Here is a 21,240-nt window from a genome sequence, read left to right as displayed (position 1 = left end):
TCCGTAAGACAGTTTCTTCCTGTCGCTCCACCCAATCCTCCTGGGCGCAGCCCATGAAACGCGAAGAAACCAGCATAGACCGTCAAAGCCAAAAGATTTATTATAGATACATAGAGTGTGCGCCTGCCACACCTCTCCTCACCCCTGGACCCCAGCGGCTTCTCCAGGTGGCCATGGGGGCTGCCCACAACCCAATTCCCCCGCTCCCCAGGAAGGTGCTCCAGCCAGAAGCATGCAGGGGGGAGGGCTTCCCCTCGCCCCTCCCCTCACGATGTCGTATTTACAACTGGAGGGGGGAGGAGAGAGGAGGACAGTTTTGAGCTTTGACGCCCCTCCCATTAAAAGCCTTCGCGGATGCGGGGCGGGGGAGGAGGAGGTCGACGTTTTGCAAAAATAAACTAAGGAATTACCGCATGGCTCTGAGACAGCGGAGTGCGGAGGCTAGGGGCCCCTTTCACGCCTCCTTCCCAGACAGAGATCAAGGCAGCATTGGAAGTGAGGTAAAGGCGGGGAGGGGGCGTCCCCTCCCCACCCCCTAGCACCCTGGATGGTCCAGGGGACCTCACCAGCGCCCCCATGCCCGTCCCTAGGGCGGAGGGGGGGACGGGAATTATCGCCCCTACCACCCCAGCTTCGTGGGGCAGGGGGCTTGGCTCAGCTGGCCCCTTACCCGCCCCCCGCGCCCCCAAGCTCAGTTATTGCATAAAAATAATAGAGCCCCAGCACCTGGGGTGGGGGTGGCGAGCGGGAAGGGGCCGAGATATGGCTATAGGGGCAGCAATCCCCCCACCACTTCTTGGGGTGCAGGAGAAGTGCCCTCCTTTCCAGTGCCAGTCATGGCGCATCCTCAGTGTTGGTGGGACTAGGGGCTCCCGCTCCTGCGGAAGAGAAAGTGTCTTTGTGCCCACGGTGCAGGGAGGAGGGTCGAGAAGGTGGGAAGTCACTTCCGGCGCCCGCTGGCCCTGCGCTCCCCTGCCTCCCGCTTGGGGTTGCCCTCGTCTGTGGACGACGTGGTGGGTTGTGTCTGGCCCCAGCGGGCGATCTCGGCGTGTTCCCCAACCGAGGCGGCCACAGCCTCCAGCCAACCGTTCATCTCCTCCTGGAGGGAGAAATAGGGCACGTAGTCTATATTTGGAAGAGAGGAGACTAAGGAATAGATGAGTCTGGAATCTGACTGCCCACTCTGAACCTCAGCTTCCTCATCTATTAAACGGGGTAATAATAAAAATGACAACAAGGATGATGATGATGTAAATAGTTACTTAGTCCTTATTTTGTGCCTAGCTCTTCCTTAGTGGCTCAGACAGTAAAGAATCCCTCTGCAATGCAGGAGACCTGGGTTCGATCCCTTGGGTTGGGAAGATCCCCTGGAGAAGGGAATGGCAATCCACTCCAATATTCTTGCCTGGAGAATTTCACGGACAGAACAGCCTGGCAGGGGACAGTCAGTCCATGGGGTCACAAAAGAGTCGGATACGACTGAGTGACTAACACACACACAGTGTTCTAAGCACTAATGTAGATCAACTCACTTAATCCAATGCAACTGGATTATATCTGACTCCCACTATAAACAAGAAACAATAATATCAGCAGACACTGTATTTTCCCAGCTCAGTAAGTATTCTACTTGTATCAACTTATTTAATTCTTATAATAACCCTATGATGGAAAACTATTTTTACTTCCATTTTAAAGATAAGTAAAAGAGAATAAAGGCCTACTTCATAGCCTCTTGGGAAGATGAATGGGTAGCAAGTGTTACTATTTTCAACATCTCTTCAAACCACCTCTGTGCCTGCTCCTCCTCCCCTTACCTTTCCTCTTAGCCCTAGTCCCAAGGTCCACTCACATTCCTCTCTCTCACCTACCTCCTCGACCCCTCCCCACAGGCCTGTCCTGGTCCGACTTGTGCTCTCCCACCTAGGTCCCTGCCTTGGCCACCTCCTGTGCTTCACTCCTCCATTCTTGCCCTCTCCAATCTACCCTGCACACTGGTAGCCAAAGGGATCCTTCTTATGCAGCGCTGTAACCTTCCCTTGCTCAAAACTCTGTCACAGCTTCCTCATGCCCTTAGAATTGTTTTTTTGTTTGTTGTTCTGTTTTTGCAGCTTGTGGGATCTTAGCTCCCTGACCAGGGATTGAACCCCAGCCCTCAGCAGTGAAAGCAGAGTTCTAACCACTTGACTGCCAGGGAAGTCCCTCCCTAGTGTACTTAGAATAAATGCCAGCCTCCTCTGAATGATCCACAGTGTCCTTAGAGATCCAGCCTCAGGGAAACTTTCTAAGAAATTTCTTCCTTGAACTGTCCTTTAGCACAGTTAACCCTTTGCAATTCTGTACCTCTGTTTCCTTGCACTTGCAGTTCATTTTTTTTTTTTTTTTTAATCTTTTAAAGCTAATGCCCTCCTAACTTTTCAGTCTCATCTCAGAAGCCAAGACAAGGAAGTTGAACTTTATCATGGGGTCTCCAGGCAGCCCTTCTGATCCTCTATCTCCCACAGTTTGGCTAGGAACTTCTGAACTCTCGCTGCCATGAGCTTGCCCATTCAGCCCAGGTAACTCTGCCTTGCACTTTCCCTCTTCACAGCCCCATCACTCAGGGCCAGGAGCCAGCCAGCTAGCCAGGTGGTTCCTGAGGTCGGAATAGGGAGAGAAAGGAACGGATCTCACCTCATCTTTAGCCTGGAGCAAAAACTCACTGCCATCCTGGGTCCTGTGGGAAAGGACACAAGACTTGGGGGCTCCAGGACCAGGGGCCCAGCCCACCCATCCACCCATCCACCGACTGTCCTCCAGGGGAGCACGGTATTGTTGGGAGGGGGAAGCTGGGTCTGGGAACCTCCCGCCCACCCATTGAGGGGGCTCACTGGAGCTTGAAGACATGCTTCTTTTTCTTGTAGTCACTAGCCACCTCGCTGGTGGCCTTGTGCAGGCTGAGCAGCGGCTCCCCGCCGTGTGTGCCCCCAGATGCCGGGCCCTTGGCGTCCTTGTAGAAACCCAGCTCCCCCTTGCTGAGCACGCAGTACAGGCTCACCCATGACCTGGGGCGATGAGATGGGGCTCAAGGCAGAGTCGAAGCACTCTGCTTGGGTATTCTTCATTGATACCCTCCGGGGATCGAATATGCCTGAGTCTTCCTCCCTCTGGGCCTTTGCCCAAGTTGAGCCACACGCCGGGAGTACTCTTCCTTACGGCAGTTGTGGAGCTGAGAGGAGTGTCTCAGTCTCTGGGAACCAAGCCTTTGCCCAGACTGGCCCCTGCTGGAACTGCTCTTCCTTATCCCCTCCCACACTGAAATTCCTGAAGGCAACACTTAAGCTGTCTCCTCCACAAGCCTTTGCTTGGGCATGTTCCTTGTTACTCCTCCACCCCTGCTCACCCTCATCCCCAGAAGGGCTGATCTACTGGCCTATGTCTGAAAAGAGGAGTTCTTATCTCTCCATTCAACTAAAGCCCCAACCGAAGAGGAAGTCTCCCACAAGCAAAATACTCCGAAGGTGCCCCTTGGTCTCAGTACAAGGAGGAAAGGCTAACTCCAGACCCCACAGACAAAAACTCAATCTGTTCCGCCCAACTCATTCTGCTTGTTCAACTCTTCCCTTTTGGGCTCCACCTCTCCCTAGATTCTGACTCCCAGTTGGACAAAAACGGGTTGGACAATCCCGAGCTGACTCCCAAGAGTAGACACATCACTGTCAGGCCCCCCATCCGGAAGGAAACCTATATGAGGTGCCCCCAACTCCTCAGTTTCGGATCAGTCTTTTATCAGACCCTTTCGCAATCTGAATCTGAAATAAATGCACCCACCCTAATCATTGGCTGAAGGACCTCTCCAGGCTCCGCCTCACAGATCATGAGAACCCTCTAGACTAGACCCCACATATAGTTTGCTGTTAGCTCTAGTTTACTCCTGGGTTGGTTGATCTGAGACTTGAGTAGCAATAACGCCTTTTTCAGGTCTCGTCCATTTAAGCTCCGCCGGCTTACCCTCCGCCGGCTCACCCTTTGGACACACTAACCTTAAGCCCCGCTTCTCTGGTTCATTGCTTGACTCTTTGAAGTTAAGGCCCCCTTCTCAGGCCCCGCCTACCCCACCACGGGTTGGGCGCCCAGAGTTTGGCCCCACCCCCTCTCGGTCCCCCTATTCATTCATTGGACACTGATCTGAAACCCGCCTTCCAAAACCCCGCCCACACGCTCACCGGTTGGACGACTTGCGGTTAGCGTCGAGCTCGCGCTTGCGCAGCAGGAAGCCCTCGTGCTGCACTGTATGAGTGGGCGGTGGTGGAGGCGCGGGGGCGGAGCCGCCCTGGGCCGGGGCGGAGCGCGAGCGCCGGCTTCCCCCGCCCTCACCACCCTCTCGGGGCCGCGGCCGCCGTCTCGGCTTGGGCCGGTCCCGAGCCCGCGGCCGGTCCGGCCGAGGTGTCCGCTCGGGCGGCTCAAGCCCGTTGGGCAGGCGGCCGGGGGGAAGTTCGCGAGGCTGAGGCAGCGAAGGCTGTGTGAAGGGAGGGGGAAGAGGGGTGCTGTCCATAGTGGGGCGTGGGGGGCCATCTGTCTGGGGGAACTCACGGGCCTGGGGGGGTCCCATCTGTCTGCAGAGCTATCTGTCTTGGAGGCGAGTCTGGGAGGACCTCAGGGTTGGAGTCCCAATGCTTAAGGGCTCCCCGGATGTTATGTTTGGAATCCCTCTAGATCTTGGGGGTAAGGGATCTGGTCCTATGGAGGTGGGGAAACGGGCAGGTGGGTGTCCCATTTATCTGTAGGAGGAGGAATCTGGGGCTTTCTCTGTTTGTGTATACTTGTCAGTAAGGACTATTGAGACCCCTGCTGTGCTTAGAGGAAAGGGTCTAGGACAAATGTGGGAAGTCTGGAATCTGTGTGTGTGTGTGTGTGTGTGTGTGTAGGGTGGTAGGAATCTCAGGTCGGTGGCCTCATCTTTCTAAGGGAGAAAATTTCAGATTATAGTAGGTGTCTCAGGGCCGCTGTCCATCCCAAGAGTCTCTGCACAGTTCAGATAGGGGGCAGGGCTAGGCTCCTGTGTTTCTGGAATCCTAATTCCTGCTCTGAGAGGGGCCCCCATGCCCCTACCCATGCCGAGGTTCAACTTACCCCAACAGGGAGCCCTGGGCCTGCCTCTTTCTCCTGCAGTTGCTCCACAATGTCAGCCAGGGTGGCCTTCCTAGGGGCAGGGGCGCAGAAAGATTCACTGGGACTGGGATGCCTTCTCCCAGAGACCAGCCTGGGTGGCCAGAGGAGCCTCCACATCTTAGCCTGAGAGACCAGGTCCCCGTCCACTTCCACAGCTGCCTGTCTCGGCTGTCTGCCTTACACACCACAGGTGCTCAGCACTGTGTCTGCGAAGTGGACGATGGAACCTCTCTGCCCTCTTGAGTCTTAAGCAACACAAAGACCAAAATGCAAACCGGTGCCTTCGAGCCTTTGAACACACCGTTGCCTTTTCCACCCATCCCCTAAGCTTTCAGGCTCCATGGATTTGCCCTCTCCCAGCCCCTGATCACTCTGCACCATACTCTCCGGTGACAAGGCTGTTTCTTCCCCTGGACTGTGAGCCACATGAGAGCAGGGCTGGAGCTGACTGGGTCATTGCTCTCCCTAGCACATACCACGCAGAGTGAGCGCTTGGCCAGTGTTCGTGAAATACAAAATTTAAAAGGGGTCTGGAAATCATTGTCACTGAAACGTCTTTGACCAAAGGCCTCTTTCTGGGGACACAGCTGATTGAAGTGATCCACATGACACATTCTCATTAATTCTGGATTCTGAAAGGTCTGGGTTCCAGTCCTGTTTCACCCAAACTGAGTGACTTGCCCTCTCTGAGCCTCAGTTGCTCCATCCATAAAATGTGTGATTAAAGCCCCCAGTTTATAAGGTGGAGATGGTGATGAAGGATCTTAACTTCAATCAGAGAGGTGATGGTTCCACTGTTAGCCCAGTGGAGAAACTGAGATGCAGAGAGGATGAAATCCTTGCTCAGGGTCACCCAGGGGATTTGATGCAGGGGTCAGGGACCCGGTACTTGAAAACCTGCACCTGAAGGAAGCCACTGCCACTGTGGGTTATTGAGCGCAATTCCTACCCTCTTTCAGCTTCTTTCAGTTTACATCCTGTACAACGGGTACCACAAATGTATCTAGGGAGCTAGGCCATTCTGAGCCTGGAAACCCTTGCCTCTGGGCCTGCGCGACTCCAGAAGCTCTCCTTGTCCCCCTTCCTTCACTCCCTAGGCCTCACCCCTTGGCCAGGTCTCCTCTGATGGGCATCTCCTGTTCGCTGGACTCCTGCCGCTCCAACCGCCGCTCCCGCCGCTCCCGCCGCCTCTCCATCTGCTCGTAGCGGCCCAGGGTAAGGCTGTGTGCCACCTCGTGCTCCGTTGACTCCTGCCGCTCTGGCCGCCGCCTCCGCGCAGCCTCCTCGGATTGATCGGCCGATTCCTGCCGCTCGGGCCGCCTCCTCCTGGGCAGCTCCTCCGCGCGATCAGCTGACTCCTGCCGCTCGGGCCGCGGCCGGACCTGCTCCGCTGCGACTACCGCAGGGGCCCCGGGGGTCTCAGCGGCGTCCTCTGGTGCCGCCGGCTGGGCCGTAGGCTCCACCCTCCCCGGGACCTCGGGCAGCCTGTCGATGCGCGGCTGGAGGCGCTCCGGCTTGAGCTCCTGCCTCACGTACCCCACCCGGGTCCGCACCTCAGCCGAGAGCGTGTCTGAGGCCCGGCGGGCCAGCGGCTCCAAGCCCCTCTCAGAGCCCCCTGGCCGCAGCAGGGGCGCGGCCTTGGCCGCCAGTTCCGTAGGGTCTCCAAAGAACTTGCGCCCCAGGAGTGGGGTGGGCGGCTGCTTGCTCTGTTCTGCCTTGAGTTTCTCAATCTGGGGACAGAGAGGCCAGGCTCCAGTGGAGGGGCAGGGTGGAGGTGGGGGCTGAGAAGGTGGCTCTGGGTCGTCTGCCTCACCGCCCAGTTTATTGGTTCTTATCAGTGAAAAAGCAGGGTTGGCCAGAAGCTTAACTCCTATTTTCTCCAGCAAACACCTAGCGCTCATTTAATAACGGGTTAAATCATCACTTTCTGTAGGTGCCTTTCTGCTCCCACCCACTGCCTCCTTCCTTCAGGATCTTGAGACTTTTTATTACAATGATCTCCTGATTCTTCAAGAATCAGGTCAGACTCCTCCCAGGCCAGGACAAGTGCTTCTGGGCTCTCACCTTCCCCTGTGCTTCCCCCATCCTAGCCCTGGACTGTCACTGGTGATAGGTGACAGTCTGTCCCCTCTCCCTTCAAAGCTTGCCTCGCCCCCAGGACTGGAAACACAGTGATGGTCTGTCTCGGGCCTCATTCAACACAGCGTGGAGGCCGTGTATTGGCCCGTGTGTTTGTCTCATATAGAGAGATGGATGTGGGGCTGTGGGGGGTGGGGTCTGGGGCAGGAAATGGGGTGCTGACCGTGGTCAGGCGCCGCAGAGAGCTGAACCTTTCTTCCCAGGCTGCGGCCGCTTTGCGGAAGGCCTCGTGCCGCCGGATAAGCTGTTCCACTTCGTCCACACTGCTGCCCAGCTCCCGGCTCTGCAAAAGCGGCTCCTGGGCTGTCAGCCAGGCATCGGCCACCACTGCCTCTTGGGCAAACTGGTGCACTTCCAGCACTGAGGAGAGACATTCAGGGGAAGGGTGCTGGGGGCACCTGGGGGTCCTATCTGGGGGCTGTTTTCTCTGGCCTTCCACACCCTCTGGCTTCCTCCATCCCAGCCCTGGCCACTTTGGGCTTTGCAGGAAGGTGAAGGGCTGGGCTATTTCTGAGGACACCAGCTTCTCCCGTAGGTGCTGGGAGTCAGTGCCAGGGCAGCCCCCTTGTCCACTTGCCCAGGCCTTCATGTTTGCTGCTGGGGATCCGTGAGGTATGCAAGCATGACTCTGTCACCCTCTGGGCATTTCCTGACATGCTGGGGCATGATGTCCTGTGCCCTTGAGCCCCGTGTGTCTGGGCCCACACTCACTCTGCTGCAGCCACTCCCAGTGGCGGTCCCACTTATCCGACACTTCCTCCTTCCTGGTTCCCAGCTTGTCCAGCTGCGCCTGGATCTGGGAGTGGCAGGTGGTTGGGAGAGGCATCAGGGCTGGCCCCCCACCCCGATGGGCACAGAGGACAAAGGGGAACCCCCGGCCCCCCTCCCACCTCGTCAGCCATGGCACTCTTGTTGAGCAGCAGAGAGCGCCCCAGCTCCTGGCAGGCTGTCAGCTCTGGCATCCGTGCCTCCAGTTCAGTCTTCAGGCCCTGGTGGTAGTTCATGAGCACCTCCACCGATGACACGTCCCTACAGTGGGTGGCAGGCAGGGATCTGAGCCACGGGCCACCTCCCTCAACCCACCCCACATACACTTCTTGTGATGAGCCCAGATCCCTCAGGCTGGCGCTCCCCCATCCACCTCCCACAACCAGGTTCTGAGGGGCCAACCTTCTTCATTGATTAAATGATTCTGACTTCTCCCAGAGTGCTAAAATGTCCCCCTTTGGTGATTCTGAGAATTTCAAGATCCAATTTTTCTAATCCTCTAAAGCTATACTTCTGAAGCTTCCACTAACCTGTGATTCTAAGTCTGTGCTGTCCCAGAGGGTAACCACTAGACATGTGGCAGTCAAGCACTTGAAATGTGGCTACTCTGATTTGAGATGTGTTCAAGGGTCAAGCAGACACCATACTTTGAAGATTTAGTATAAAAAAAGAAGGAAACATATCTCAATTTTAATATTCACTTCATGCTGAAGTAATCATTTTTGGAGTATCCTTGGTTAGGTAAAGGGCTTCCCAGGTGGCGCTAGTGGTAAAGAATCTGCCTGTTGATGCAAGAAACTTAAGAAACACGGGCGATCCCTGGGTTGGGAAGATCCCCTGGAGGAGGGCATGGCTACCCATTCCAGTATTCTTGCCTGGAGAATCCCACAGACAGAGGAGGCTGGCATAGGATCGCAAGGAGTCAGACATGACTGAAGCAACTTAGCACACACGCACACACAAATGGGTTAAATAAAATGAATTACTAAAATGAATTTTCACTTGCTTCTTTTTACTTTTTCTAATGTGGTTACAAGAAAGTCTTAAATTATATACGTGGCTCACATTTGTGGCCTGTGTTGTATAATTATTGGACAGAGCCATTCTAAACTGTTATATGGCCAAAACAAATTCCAAATTTCTGAAGGTTCCATCAGTCAACAAGTATAGCCCAATAAGACTTAATATGTCCAGGGACTTTCCTGGCAGCCCAGTGGTTAAGATTCCACACTCTCACTGCTGAGGAACTGTGTTCAATCCCTGGTCAGGGAACTATAATCCTAGAAGCCAAGCAGTGTGACCAAAAAAAAAAAAAAAAAAGATTTAATGTTGAATATGTTCAAATTTATTTCTGATCATCCACATTGTAACAATTCCTACCTAAGACTTAGTATGCCTAGAACAGTCTCCCTGATTCTCCCATCTCCCAAACATACCCTCCCCGAAATTCTCCACCTCAATAAATTCACCCATCATTCATCTATAACTCCTCTTTTTTCCCTCAGCTCTGGAACCTAATCCATCAGCCAAGACTGGACATTTATAACTTTAAAACATACTCTGTGAAATGCGCTTCCCTGATGGTCCAGTGGTGAAGAATCCGCCTGCCAATGCAGGGGACACAGGTTCGATCCTCAGTCCAGGAAGATCTCACATGCTTTGGGGCAAATAAGCCTGTGTGCCACAACTACTGAGCCAGAGTTCCAGAGCTCATGAGCTGCAGCTACTAACTCATGCGCCTAGAGCCCGTGCTCTGCAACGAGAGATGCCACTGCAGTGAGAAGCCTGCACACCGCAGCTAGAGGGTAGCTCCCGCTCGCCACAACTAGAGAAAGCCTGCAGGAACGAAGGCCCAGTGCAGCCATAAATAAATTTTAAAAAATCTTTAACAAATGTTTAAAAATGTACTCTGTGAAATGATAGGAAATCTGGTATCTGTTTTAAAATAACTCAGCTTAGGGTGGAGGGGGCGGAGGGGAGTACATAGATGAAGACTGGCCGGGTAGTCACTGCACACGCGTGGGTTCTCTCTGTTATTGCTACTTCAGTGGAGAGTTGAAATTTCTCATAATAAAAAGATTTTTAAAATCATTTTTTCCTAAAATCAATCACTTCTTCCCATTTCTTCAGCCGCCACCCTGGGTCAAGCCAACGTCACCTTGTGCCCTGGATGATGGCAGGAGCCTCCTGAGCAGCCTGTCTGCTTCTACCCTGGCTCTCCACACTCTCTCATTTTCCACAAGCACCTGGATTTATCTTTCTCAAATATACATCATATCACATCACCCCCTCCTCCTGCTCTAAACTCTCCGGTGGCTCCCATTTCACTCCAAAAAAGGGAAACTCCTCACCACGCCCAGCACTCAGACATGTTGGACTCTTTGAGGCCCCATGGACTGCAGCCTGCCAGGCTCCTCTGCCCATGGAATTTTCCAGGCCAGAATACTGAAATGGGGTGCCATCTCCTACTGCAGGGATCTGCCTGGCCCAGGGATCCAGCCCCTGTCTCCTGCATCTCTTGCACCGGCAAGTGGATTCTTTAACACTACCACCATATGGGAAGCCCTCACCATGCTACTGTCCTTCTAACCTCATTTCTTACCACTTTCCACTCTCCCACTCACTCACTCTGTCCAGCCACAATGATCATCTAGCTTTTCTGCAAACATATCTAACCACAACTTACCTCAGGGCCTTTGCACTTCCTGATCCTTTCACCTGGAAGACCCTTCCCCCAAAACTTTACCCAACTCACCATCACTGCACTCAGGTCCCCTTACTTTGCTTTATTTTTCTTTTATTACTATCTGGAATAATATTAAGTGTTTGTTTATTGACTTATCTGTTGCCTGATTCCTCCCTCAGAATGTCAGCTGCACCAGTCAGGGGCTTGACCTTACACGCATACAGTGCATGCGTGCATGTGTGCTAAGTTGCTTCTGTCGTGTCTGACTCTGTGACCCTATGGACTGTAGCCCACCTGGCTCCTCTGTCCATGGGATTCTCCAGGCAAGAATACTGGAGTGGGTTGCCATGCCCTCCTCCAGGGGATCTTCCTAGCCCAGGGATCAAACCTACATCTCTTACGTCTCCAGTGTTGGCAGGCGGGTTCTTTTACCACTAGCACCACCTGGGAAGCCCTCTGGCATACGGTAGGCATCAATAAATATTTGCTGAGTAAATGAATGCAGACTCAAGTTCTCACAGTCACAGAGACAATGCTATGTATCCACTACTCTCCACGTCCTTGTTTTCCTGGACACACTGCTGGACTACATTTCCCAGAGTCCCTAGCAGACAGGTTTGGACCACTGAGCCAAAGGGATGCGAGCGCAGGTTTAGTCTCTAAAATCTCCGGTTGTAGCCTCAGCTCTCTTTTCCTCATCTGCAGCTGGATGTAGAAGGCCCAGCAACTCATGTCAGGGTTGATGACAGAAGAACACTGGTTCCCAACCACTGAGGGAGAGGCTTCTGCTGCACACTCACATCAAGCCATGATGTGAGCAGTCAGTGCCTACTAGGTCAAGCCCCATATACACCTCCCCATCCCTATCCTGGCTTTAATCCATCCCATGCTGTGACACCCCTACAGAGGCAAAGGATGCCCTGTGCTCTGAGCTCGATGCCAGGTGTGACAAGGGGTCTGCACACATGAGGAGCCTGTAGAACAATGCATGGTAGGCAGTAGAGCCACGCAGGTATTGGCTATGGTGATTTTTTTTTATGGGAAGGGGACTGTGGAGGGGCTGAGAGTGGCTGCCCGGAGGCAGGGAGGAAACCCGAGGTGGGAAGAGGGGCACCTGGGCTTGTCAGCTGCCCCAATCTGGCCAGCGATGCCATCCATCCAGGAGAGCAGGTCTCGGGCCTGGTTGTGGAATCGCAGGGCGTCGGCCGTGGAGCTCACGTGCAGGCGGGCGTCCTCGCAGGCTGCCAGCAGCTCCTTCCAGCCTTGCAGCACCTCCTGCTCCCGGCTGGCGATGGCCTCCGCGTGCTCGCCCGCGTACACCGTCCGCAGCTGGGCTGCCCCCTCCTGCAGCTGCCGTACCTGAGGGGGACACGGGGTCGAGCACCAGCCCTCCATGGGGATCCAGGCTCCACCATCTCCCCCACCTCCCATCTGTGGACTGGGTGCAGAGCCTGAAGAAGTAAGGAGCCTACACCCTTGAGAGTCCAGTGGGATCCATTCCTAGCCACTACCCGCTTTCTTTTTGACCTTCTCACTCTCTGACTTCTTTTCGACCCACTACCGTATTTCTCTCATGTCTGCTGCCTAATGTTTCTGTGACTGACCTGCATTCTGGCTTCTTTTGTACCTACCGTCAGGTTTCTTTCAGCCCACTATCTGATTTCTAGTCTGAGAGCTCTCTACTGGGGCTGCCACCTCGCTTTTTCAGGCCCACCTCTGTCTTGTTTCAGACCCATGCAATTTCTTTCAGGAAACCCTTCCTCACCCTGACATCTATTAGACGTGCTGTCCAATTGTTTCAAGCCACTCCCTATCACCCAGTTTCCTTCAGAATCGCTATTCAATTACTAGCAGGTCTCCCATCCAAGTTCCACTAGCTCTGCTATGTGAGTTAGAGTCAGTGCTCACTCTCCATGGTTTCAGCCACTTGTCTTCTTTCAGAGGACCATCATATTTGTGTCAGATTCAATCTCTCTGCTTGACTTCTCATGGTCTTTCACATCATATATATAAAATAATTGTCCAATTTCTACCTTCCACTAGACCTACAACTCTATTTCCTTCAGTTCTGTGGCTTGCTTCCTGTGAGGCACACAGCTTCATTTTCATTTGGTTTCTCAGATCTACCTCTTAATTCCTATTAAACCCACCCTGATTCCTTTTAGCCCTGATTTCCATTCATGAGATCCAACCCCATCAAATTTCTCCAGGGAAAATCATGTGATTTCTATCAGAGACCTGCGGTCTAATTTCTATTTGCTTTGCAGCCAAATTTCTCTCAACTTCCTTGCAATTCTTTTTAGACTCTCCATTGGGCTTTGGGTAAGATTCACTTTGCAGTTTTCAAGGGAACCCCTGCCCAACCTCCACTGGAAACACTCTGATTTCTATCAGGCACTCTATACCCCCTTTTTTCCCTGTCATTGTTTGATTCTGCACACCATGCAATCAGTCCATTTTCTACCTGCCCCATCATATAACTTCTCCCTGTTCTGTGGTCCGTTTTCTGTCTATTCCACTGTCTAATTTCAATGTGGTCTGCGGCCTGATTTTTCCCAGCACTGCTGCCCCCGTCCTTTGGCCATACTGCCAGGCCCTCCCACCAGCCCCTCCTGGCCACCAGCCCCCAACCTGGGACACAAGGAGCTGCAGGTCATGTTCAAAGGCGCGCAAGGTCCGCTGCATGGAGCTGGCACTGGGCCTCGGCTCCGGCGGGGTGGTCAGACGAGGCAGTCGCCTCCGCTTCTCCTCAATCTGTCCTTGGAGTTCTCGGGCATCACTGAAGAACTTATGCAGCTCCCGAGAGGCAGCCAGCAGTTGGGCCCGCGTGCCCATAAGCTCCAGCAGCTCAGCCCAGGCCTCATTCAGCCCGTCCTTCCACTCAGCCATGGTGGCCGCTGCCGTGTGGCCACACTCGATCAGCTCATCCACCATCTGGTTCACGGCCGCCAGCCGCTCCCGCCCTGCCGTGCCAGTCTCGCTGGCGAATTCTGAGAATTTCTCCTGTAGCACCTGCCACCAGGGAGTGGAGGGGTGGTGATGTGCCATCATGGGCAAAGTGCCGTAGACACAAGCCCCCTCCAACCCACCATCTTGTGGCAGAATAACAACACTAACGGTGATCATCAGAACAAAATATAACATCCCACACTTATTGAGGACTCACTCTGTAGCAATAATAGCAACAGTAATAATAACAATAATAATAAAATAAGGTAGCTCAGATGGTAAAGAATCTGCCTACAATGCAGGAGATCCAGGTTCAATCCCTGGGTCAGAGACTCCTTAGAGAAGGAGATGGCAATCCACTCCAGTATTCTTGCCTGGGAAATCCCATGGACGGAGGAGCCTGGCAGGCTACAGTCTATGGGGTCATAAAAAGTCGGACCTGACTGAGCAACTAACAAGACCCCAAGAATAGTAACTAACACTGTGTTAGGCTCTGTGGGTGTTCAGTACTGCCCTAAGTGCTTTTTTGGGGTCCCCAACCTCTGGAATCTAACGCCTGATGATCTGAGGTGGATCTGATGCAATAAAAATCAAGTACACGATAAATGTAATGCACTTGAAACATCCTGGGGCTTCCCTGGTGGCTCAGACGGTAAAGCGTCTACCTGCAATGCGGGAGACCCGGGTTCGATCCCTGGGTCGGGAAGATCCCCTGGAGAAGGCAATGGCAATCCACTCCAGCACTCTTGCCTGGAAAATCCCATGGACGGAGGAGCCTGATAGGCTACAGTCCATGGGGTCGCAAAGAGTCGGACACGACTGAGCGACTTCACTTTGAAACATCATGAAACCATGCCCTAGTCCATGCAAAAGTCGTCTCTCATGAAACTGAACCCTGGTGCCAAAAAGGGTGGAGCTGCGGCTTTACATTCTATTACTCCATCAGTGACTCAACAGAGCCATGAGGTGGTGCTATTATAATCGCCCTGTTATGGGTGGGGAAACTGAGGGCCGGAGAACCTTAGTAGCAGACACAGTGGCCCCTGGATCGTGTTTATTCCTAATGCTGCTCACCGTGACATGCTCAAAGTCCTGGCCGAGCTCAGGGGAGCCAGCCACCACCTCCTTCTCTGCGATCCAGTGCTCGAGCTCGTCCACCTGGCGACTGAGCTGGTACAGCCAGTACTGCTGCTCCAGGCCCACCCGGCGTTCCTCGCCCAGCTCCTTGAGCGCCACGTATAGGCGGTCCACCTGAGACTGCCGCCGGCTGATCTGCTCGCTGAAGGGGGACAGGGAGGGGACAGGTAAGGGCAGGGATGGCACCCCCCCCCCAACGACTTCCAGGACAGAGCTCTGAGCCCCTGCCACCCCCCTCAGAGCAGGACTGTGTTTCCTCTGAACCTTCAGGCAGAACTGAGTCCCCAACCCGAGACTCCTTCATGCAGGACTCTGTTTTCTACAAGTCTTGAATGCAGCCAACTCAGCACTTGCATTTCAGGGCTCAAGGAAAATTCTGCTTCCCTAAGCTTAATAAGCTCATCATTCCCTCTTACCCCCTTGCGTGCGCCCAGCCTTCCAGGCTGCGGTCCCACACCTGGCCCTTCTAGCAACTTCGGTGGGACTCCAGACCCCTTACTTGGTTCCCCAGCCAACCCACCTGACCTCCAGTCAGGATCTCCAGGCTCAGAAGGACAGAGGTCGAGCCCTGTGCCTCTGTCCCGGATCTCACCCCTGGGCCAAGCCTCCTAGATGCGGCCCCTACACTTAACCTCAGAGAGGCCACATGACTCGCAGTCCAGGAGGTCTCAGGCCACACCCATTCACTGTGCTCCAGGCTTTTCTGTCCTCCCAGAGGGGCCCAGACACTGGGTAGGAAGAGAACCCTTCCTGCCCTGAGCTCGCTCTTCTCCCCTCAGTCCTAGACAACTCCTCCCACACACTCAAATCCTAGTGCTCCTGGCCCGACGCGTTCAAACATCCTTGCACAGCGCTCCTCCATGCGGGGACCCCAACCACTTGCCAAAATCCTAAAGCACCAGCACGGGGCCAAGAGGGACCCACCCCTCCCACCCCAACGTCCAGTCCTGGCCCTGCCCCAATTTCCAACCGCGAATCTCCAGATCCTGCCGGACCATTCCCTACTGGCCCCGCCCACCTGTCCGGGTGCCCCATCTCCAGCAGCGCCCGGCACTGGCGCGACAGCTGCGCGATGCTTTCCTCGTAGTTCTCCACGCCCTGCTCCAGCTGCAGGTGCTTCTTGAGCAGCTGCAGGGTGCTCTGTTCGTCCTGGGGACACACGGCGCCCGCGATGAGGCGGCAGCGGCCGACCCCGGGCTCCAGCGCACCGCCCCCCCACCCCGGCCCCCCGCACCGCCAGCTCGGGCGCACCTTGCCCTTGTCCTCACTCATCATGAGCAGCTCCTGCTCGCCCAGCCACGCCTCCACCTCGGCCACGTCGAAGTAGTACTGTTCCACCTGGAAGGCGGCGTCGAGCACCTGCTGCCGCCGCTCGGCCGCCTCCCGCAGCCCGGCCCAGGCGCCCTGCAGCTGCTCCTGGCCGCGGCGCACGGCCTCAGCCTCGGGGCTGCGCAGCGACGCCAGGGCGCCCGCGCGCTCCAGCACCTCCTCCAGGCGCGGCCCGTGCGCCTGGATCTCCCGCCGCAGGCCCTGCGAGTGGGAGAGGAGAGGGGCGTTCAGAGGCTCGGCGCCTGCACGACTGGCACCGCCCAGCAGAGAGAGACAAACAGCCGCAGATCGCTGGCGACGAGCCGGATACCACATGTCGCGATTCCTCCTCACTCATCCTCCCATTGTTGCAGGTGGGAAAATAGGCCGCAGAGGTGAAGTGCGTTAGAACAAGCAGCCAGTAAGGGCTGACAGGATCTGAACACAAGAAGCTGGATCCAGGGACTCTGCTTTCAAACAAGATCCCTGGTGACCATGATGCCCGCCTAATGATCCCGACACAGGCCTCAACACAGGTTGGGCTGTAATTTACCTACAGTGCACTGCACACATCTTAGGAATACAGCTGGACACATTTTACACATTGTTACACCTGTGTACCCAGATAGGGATACAGAATACTTCCATCACCCCCAGAAGGTTCTCTCACCCAGCTCCGTACTTGCTGAGTTCTTTAGCTAACCTCTCCTTTGCCTCTGTTTTCCCAACTGGTAAATGGAGATATTAAATAATAACACGATAACAACAGTTAACACCCAGTGCCTGCCAGGCACTTTGCTAAATAAGGGCTTTGCATAATGTAGTCACTTTCTTTTTCTTTTTGCCACACTGTGTGGCCTGTGGGACCTTAGTTCCCCAACCAGGGATGGAACCTGTGCCCCCTGCAGTGGAAGGGCAGTGTCCTGACCACTGGACCACCAGGGAAGTCCCTGTAGCCGCTCATTTAGTCCTCACTCCAACTCCAGGAGCCAAGCATCATTCTCATTTTACAGATGGGGAAACTGAGGCACAGGGATGTTGAAGAAATTGCCAAAGGCACGTGGCTAGCGGCGGCCGCCTAATGTTTGCCTTGTAGGGCTGCGGTGCCGTGGCACGCTGACGGCTGTGCCTGGCCTGCAGCAGGTGCTCAATCAACACTAGCTGCTATTATTTGTTTCACAGCCCCTGGGTATCTTGCAATCTCTCACACACACAGCTCGAGCATCTCCAATTTTAAATATTAAATACACTTGACTGATTTCCTCAACTGTGAAAATGATGGGCCAGTTTTGTTTGTTCCTAGCGCGGTCCACCACCAGCAGTATTTTCATCAAGACAGAAAAACAAAATCGTAGAAAACCCCCAGCCTCTTAAAGAACTTCACCTAGTAGAGCATGATCATGAATCTTTCCAAAATAATTTGTGTGCCCACCTCCCCACCATTCTTCAGTGCCCTGTTCTCCCAAACTATATATATATATATATTTATTTATTTATTTATAAAAGGAGGTAATGACAATACCTACATCATAGGGTTATTGCAGAGATTAAATATCTGACATAACCCTCTAGGACAGTATTTGGTACATAGTAAGTCTTTAATCAGGACTTCCCTGGTGGCTCAGACAGTAAAGCGTCTGTCTACAATGTGGGAGACCCGGGTTCGAGCCCTGGATTGGGAAGATCCCTTGGAGAAGGAAACGGCAATCCACTCCAGTACTATTGCCTGGAAAATCCCATGGACAGAGGAGTCTGGTTGGCTAGTCTAGTCTTTAATCAATGTATTATCATTATTATTATTACTACTATATTATTATTTTCCAGCTGCACTGCATGCAGTACCTTAGTTCCCTGGCCAGGGATCAAACCCATGACCCCTGCAGTGGAAGCATGGAGTCTTAACCATCAGACCACCAGAAAAGTCCCTGGAGTTCTTATTTGTCTGTTGTTTTCTTTTTTCATGGCCCGATAGCCATTTTCCTTACTTCCAGTCACAGGACCCTGATTTTCTTTTGGGGAACCGCCTTGCCTCCATCTCAGCCCAGATAATTAAGGCTGATCTCACCTGCAGGTTCCAAGGCTGAACCCTCAGCACAGACCAGGCCATTCAGAGCAGTCTAAATCCCTGGCCATCACAGTTAGTCCAGAGTGGACATGTGACTCAAGTTGAGCTAAAAAGAGTTATGCCTGGGACTACTACTGAAATTACTGAGAGACAGTCTCTTTAGTTTTCCTTGTGGGATGTAAACTTGAATCTGTTGAGAGTTCTTTTACCAGCAGGAGAGGTGAGCTGGCCTGAGAAAAAAGCTAATAGGAAGAAAAAAAATGGAAATGAGAGATTCATGACCTCTTGGAAGCACCTGGACACATCTGTATCTGCTGTTCACAGATCTCCTCAATTACAAGAGTTTATAAATTCTCCTCTTCAGCTTTAACCACCTTGAGCGTTTTCTGTCATTTGTATCCAAATGTGTCCAAACCCACTCCCTTGTCCTGGCTCTGCTCACCTGGTTCTTTTTGATGTACTGCTGGACGGCCTGCAAACCACTGCCTCGCTCTGTCTGCATGGCCAGTGGCAGTCGCTCCTGGACCCATGCCTGGAAAGGAATCAGGGAACAGGTCAAGGGAAGGACACAGGGAGCAGGGCAAGGACCCCTCCATCTCAACTAAACTGCAAGCATCCAAGCCTCCATAGCAACCAAGGGCCTCCCTCAACTAAACGCCTGCTCACGTCTTCCACTTGCTCTCTGGACATGCTCTAACTGGCTCTCTGCATTTGAGTCAGGTTCCTGCTTACCTTTGGCCTTTGCACAGGCAGGTCGTGCTTCCTGGAAAATTCCCTTCCCAACCCGTCAGCAGGCTCAGCTCTTGTTTGATGTCTCAGCTTAGACATTCCCTCCTCCAGGGAAGTCTCTCTTGACTTCGAAACTTGGCCAGTTGCCTCCTCTGGGCTCCCACAGTCCCCTAGCTTCCCCCATCACATTCCTAACCATCTTGAGCTGTCCCTGACTTAGGATAAGTCTGTTTTCCCCTTTGGAGGAACGGGATTTGCTGTGGTCACTCCTGCGACCCTAGCGTAATATAAGAAGGGACCCAGAACGATCAAGTGAATGAGCAAATTAGTGAATGACTGAATGAGGAACTGAATGGATGAGTGATAAATGAAAAATAAATGCGTGAAGGAAGGAATAAAGGATGAGGGGATGAATAAATCAATGACTTCATGAATAAATCAACGAGACAAAAGTGTTAATGAAATGCGAGAGTGAATGAATGAATGAGCGCGAGTAAATGAAAAACTTAAGGATCAAATGACGGAGTCTATCGGTGTGTTAGTGGATAGATCCCTCCGCCATCTCCACCTTTGAACCCTCCTAAGAGCCGTGTCCCCGCCACCATCCCAGTCTCCACCCCCTTTGCCCGCTGACCCCCGCCCCATCTTCGCATGCCCCTCCTCTCATCCGGGCCCCGCCCCAGATCCCCGCGCCGATCCTCACCAGCTCGTCCTCCAGGTCGTGCGCCACCTGGTGCAGCTCCTTGGAGGCGAGCAGCAGGCGGCGGCGCTCCTGCAGCGGCTCGAGCAGGCGCACCAGGCGCTCGCCCACCGCGTTCTGCCGCTCGCCCACCAGCTCCTTGCTCGCCGGCTCCAGGGGCAGCGCCGCCGTCTGCGCCTGCAACTCCCCCACCTCGCGGTACCACTCCTCCACCTGCGACTCCATCGACTGAAGGGAGAAGGGCAGGGTCAGCAGGCCCCGGCCTCCCTCCCGATCCCGCTGTGTCTCCCCAGTTCCTTTATGATGACAGCCAACCCCCTGGTCGAGGCCCACTATTCCACTCTCCCCTTGCTCAGTTCCTTCCAGAAGCGCTGTCCTCCTCTCTGATCCCTGCAACCCACTAAGCTAGTTCCCAACTCAGGGCCTCTTCTGTTCCTATTTCCTCTGCCAGATATGCTCTTCCCTGTCAATCAGATTTCAGTTCAACTACTTATTACCTTTTCAATGAGGCTTGCCTGAGTCCCTGGACTAAAGCAGCCCATCAGTTCTCACAAAAACCCTTCAAGGTTGGTGGTATCCCTGTTTTATAGAGGAGCAAACTGAGGCCCAGAAAAGTTAGGTAATTTGTCCAAAGAGTCAATCTTTTCAAATATAAAAAATAAATACAGGGACTTTCCTGGTGGTCCAGTGGCTAAGCCTCCAATCTCCCAATGCAGGGGGCCAGGGTTCAATCCCTGGTCAGGGAACTAGATCCCACATGCCGCAACTCAAGAGTCAACATGCCACAAATAAAGATCCCACATGTACAACTAACACCTGGAGAAACCAAATAAATAAATAAATAATAATTATAAATAAATATAAATAATTATAAATAAAAATAAATACAAGCTATAGTGATTTAAATGGTTGATGGCCCACAGGGAGAGACAGAAAGTACAAAAGCAGACCCAAATACACAGGAGAATTCATATAGTTTACAGATGCCATTTCCAACCTCCAAGGAGATGGATTATTCAATGAATGGTCATGGGCCAAGTTGCTGACCAATTTCACTGGATCCCTTCCTCACTGTTTATGCTGAAAACAATTCCAGATGGATTAAAAACTTAAGTGGAATAAGTAAATCCATAAGGCATACCAAGAAAATCTGGGCAAATGTTTTTACAATCTTGGGATGGAGAAAATGTTTCCAAGCATATAAACTGTAAAGGGAAAGATTTATAAACTTGGCCACAAAGAATAGTTTTGTGTCAACCAAAGTTTCTAGATTTGAAGGCAAATGACAAACTGGAAAAACATTTAATATGTGTTAGAGCAAGGAACTAGTTTCTTTAACAGTAAAAGAATTCCCTTTTATCCTGCTGCCTTTGTCTCCTCGGCACTTAAACACTATCAGATAACTGTCTTTACTCACGAGGCTTCTGTTTTATTGGTCTGCCTCTAGACTATAAGCTTCATGAGGGCAGAGGCTGTGTCTCTCTTCACCTATGTATTCCCCTGTGTCTAGAACCATGTCTGGCATGTAATAGACCTTCCACTGTGGTTTGTCCAATGCACAAATGAATGACATCAGCAAAGAGAGATTGCCCGAAAGAGAAATGGGCA

At 53.1% G+C, this 21,240-nt stretch overlaps 1 protein-coding gene across 1 annotated transcript in view; it reads right to left on the bottom strand.

Moving 5' to 3' along the window:
- Nucleotides 1–935: 935 nt before the first annotated feature.
- Nucleotides 936–21,240, bottom strand: part of SPTBN4 (spectrin beta, non-erythrocytic 4) — a 77,228-nt gene continuing 56,923 nt past the window's right edge. The window contains exons 20-35 of the mRNA XM_055552315.1: nucleotides 19,636–19,860; nucleotides 18,646–18,735; nucleotides 16,082–16,360; nucleotides 15,849–15,979; nucleotides 14,768–14,972; nucleotides 13,376–13,756; nucleotides 11,859–12,103; nucleotides 8,181–8,319; nucleotides 8,002–8,086; nucleotides 7,454–7,650; nucleotides 6,256–6,881; nucleotides 5,113–5,182; nucleotides 4,206–4,498; nucleotides 2,871–3,044; nucleotides 2,674–2,716; nucleotides 936–1,099 (exon numbers count right to left, since the gene is read on the bottom strand). Coding sequence (XP_055408290.1) covers nucleotides 941–1,099; nucleotides 2,674–2,716; nucleotides 2,871–3,044; nucleotides 4,206–4,498; nucleotides 5,113–5,182; nucleotides 6,256–6,881; nucleotides 7,454–7,650; nucleotides 8,002–8,086; nucleotides 8,181–8,319; nucleotides 11,859–12,103; nucleotides 13,376–13,756; nucleotides 14,768–14,972; nucleotides 15,849–15,979; nucleotides 16,082–16,360; nucleotides 18,646–18,735; nucleotides 19,636–19,860 — 3,342 coding nt within the window. The 3' untranslated portion in view covers nucleotides 936–940. The remainder of the gene's footprint in view (nucleotides 1,100–2,673; nucleotides 2,717–2,870; nucleotides 3,045–4,205; nucleotides 4,499–5,112; nucleotides 5,183–6,255; nucleotides 6,882–7,453; nucleotides 7,651–8,001; nucleotides 8,087–8,180; nucleotides 8,320–11,858; nucleotides 12,104–13,375; nucleotides 13,757–14,767; nucleotides 14,973–15,848; nucleotides 15,980–16,081; nucleotides 16,361–18,645; nucleotides 18,736–19,635; nucleotides 19,861–21,240) is intronic.

The sequence above is a fragment of the Bubalus kerabau genome, chromosome 17, assembly GCF_029407905.1.
Source record: "Bubalus kerabau isolate K-KA32 ecotype Philippines breed swamp buffalo chromosome 17, PCC_UOA_SB_1v2, whole genome shotgun sequence".
Taxonomy (NCBI): domain Eukaryota; kingdom Metazoa; phylum Chordata; class Mammalia; order Artiodactyla; family Bovidae; genus Bubalus; species Bubalus kerabau.
The sequence above is the reverse complement of the archived record's forward strand: the minus strand, read 5'-3'. Positions and strand labels throughout refer to the sequence as shown.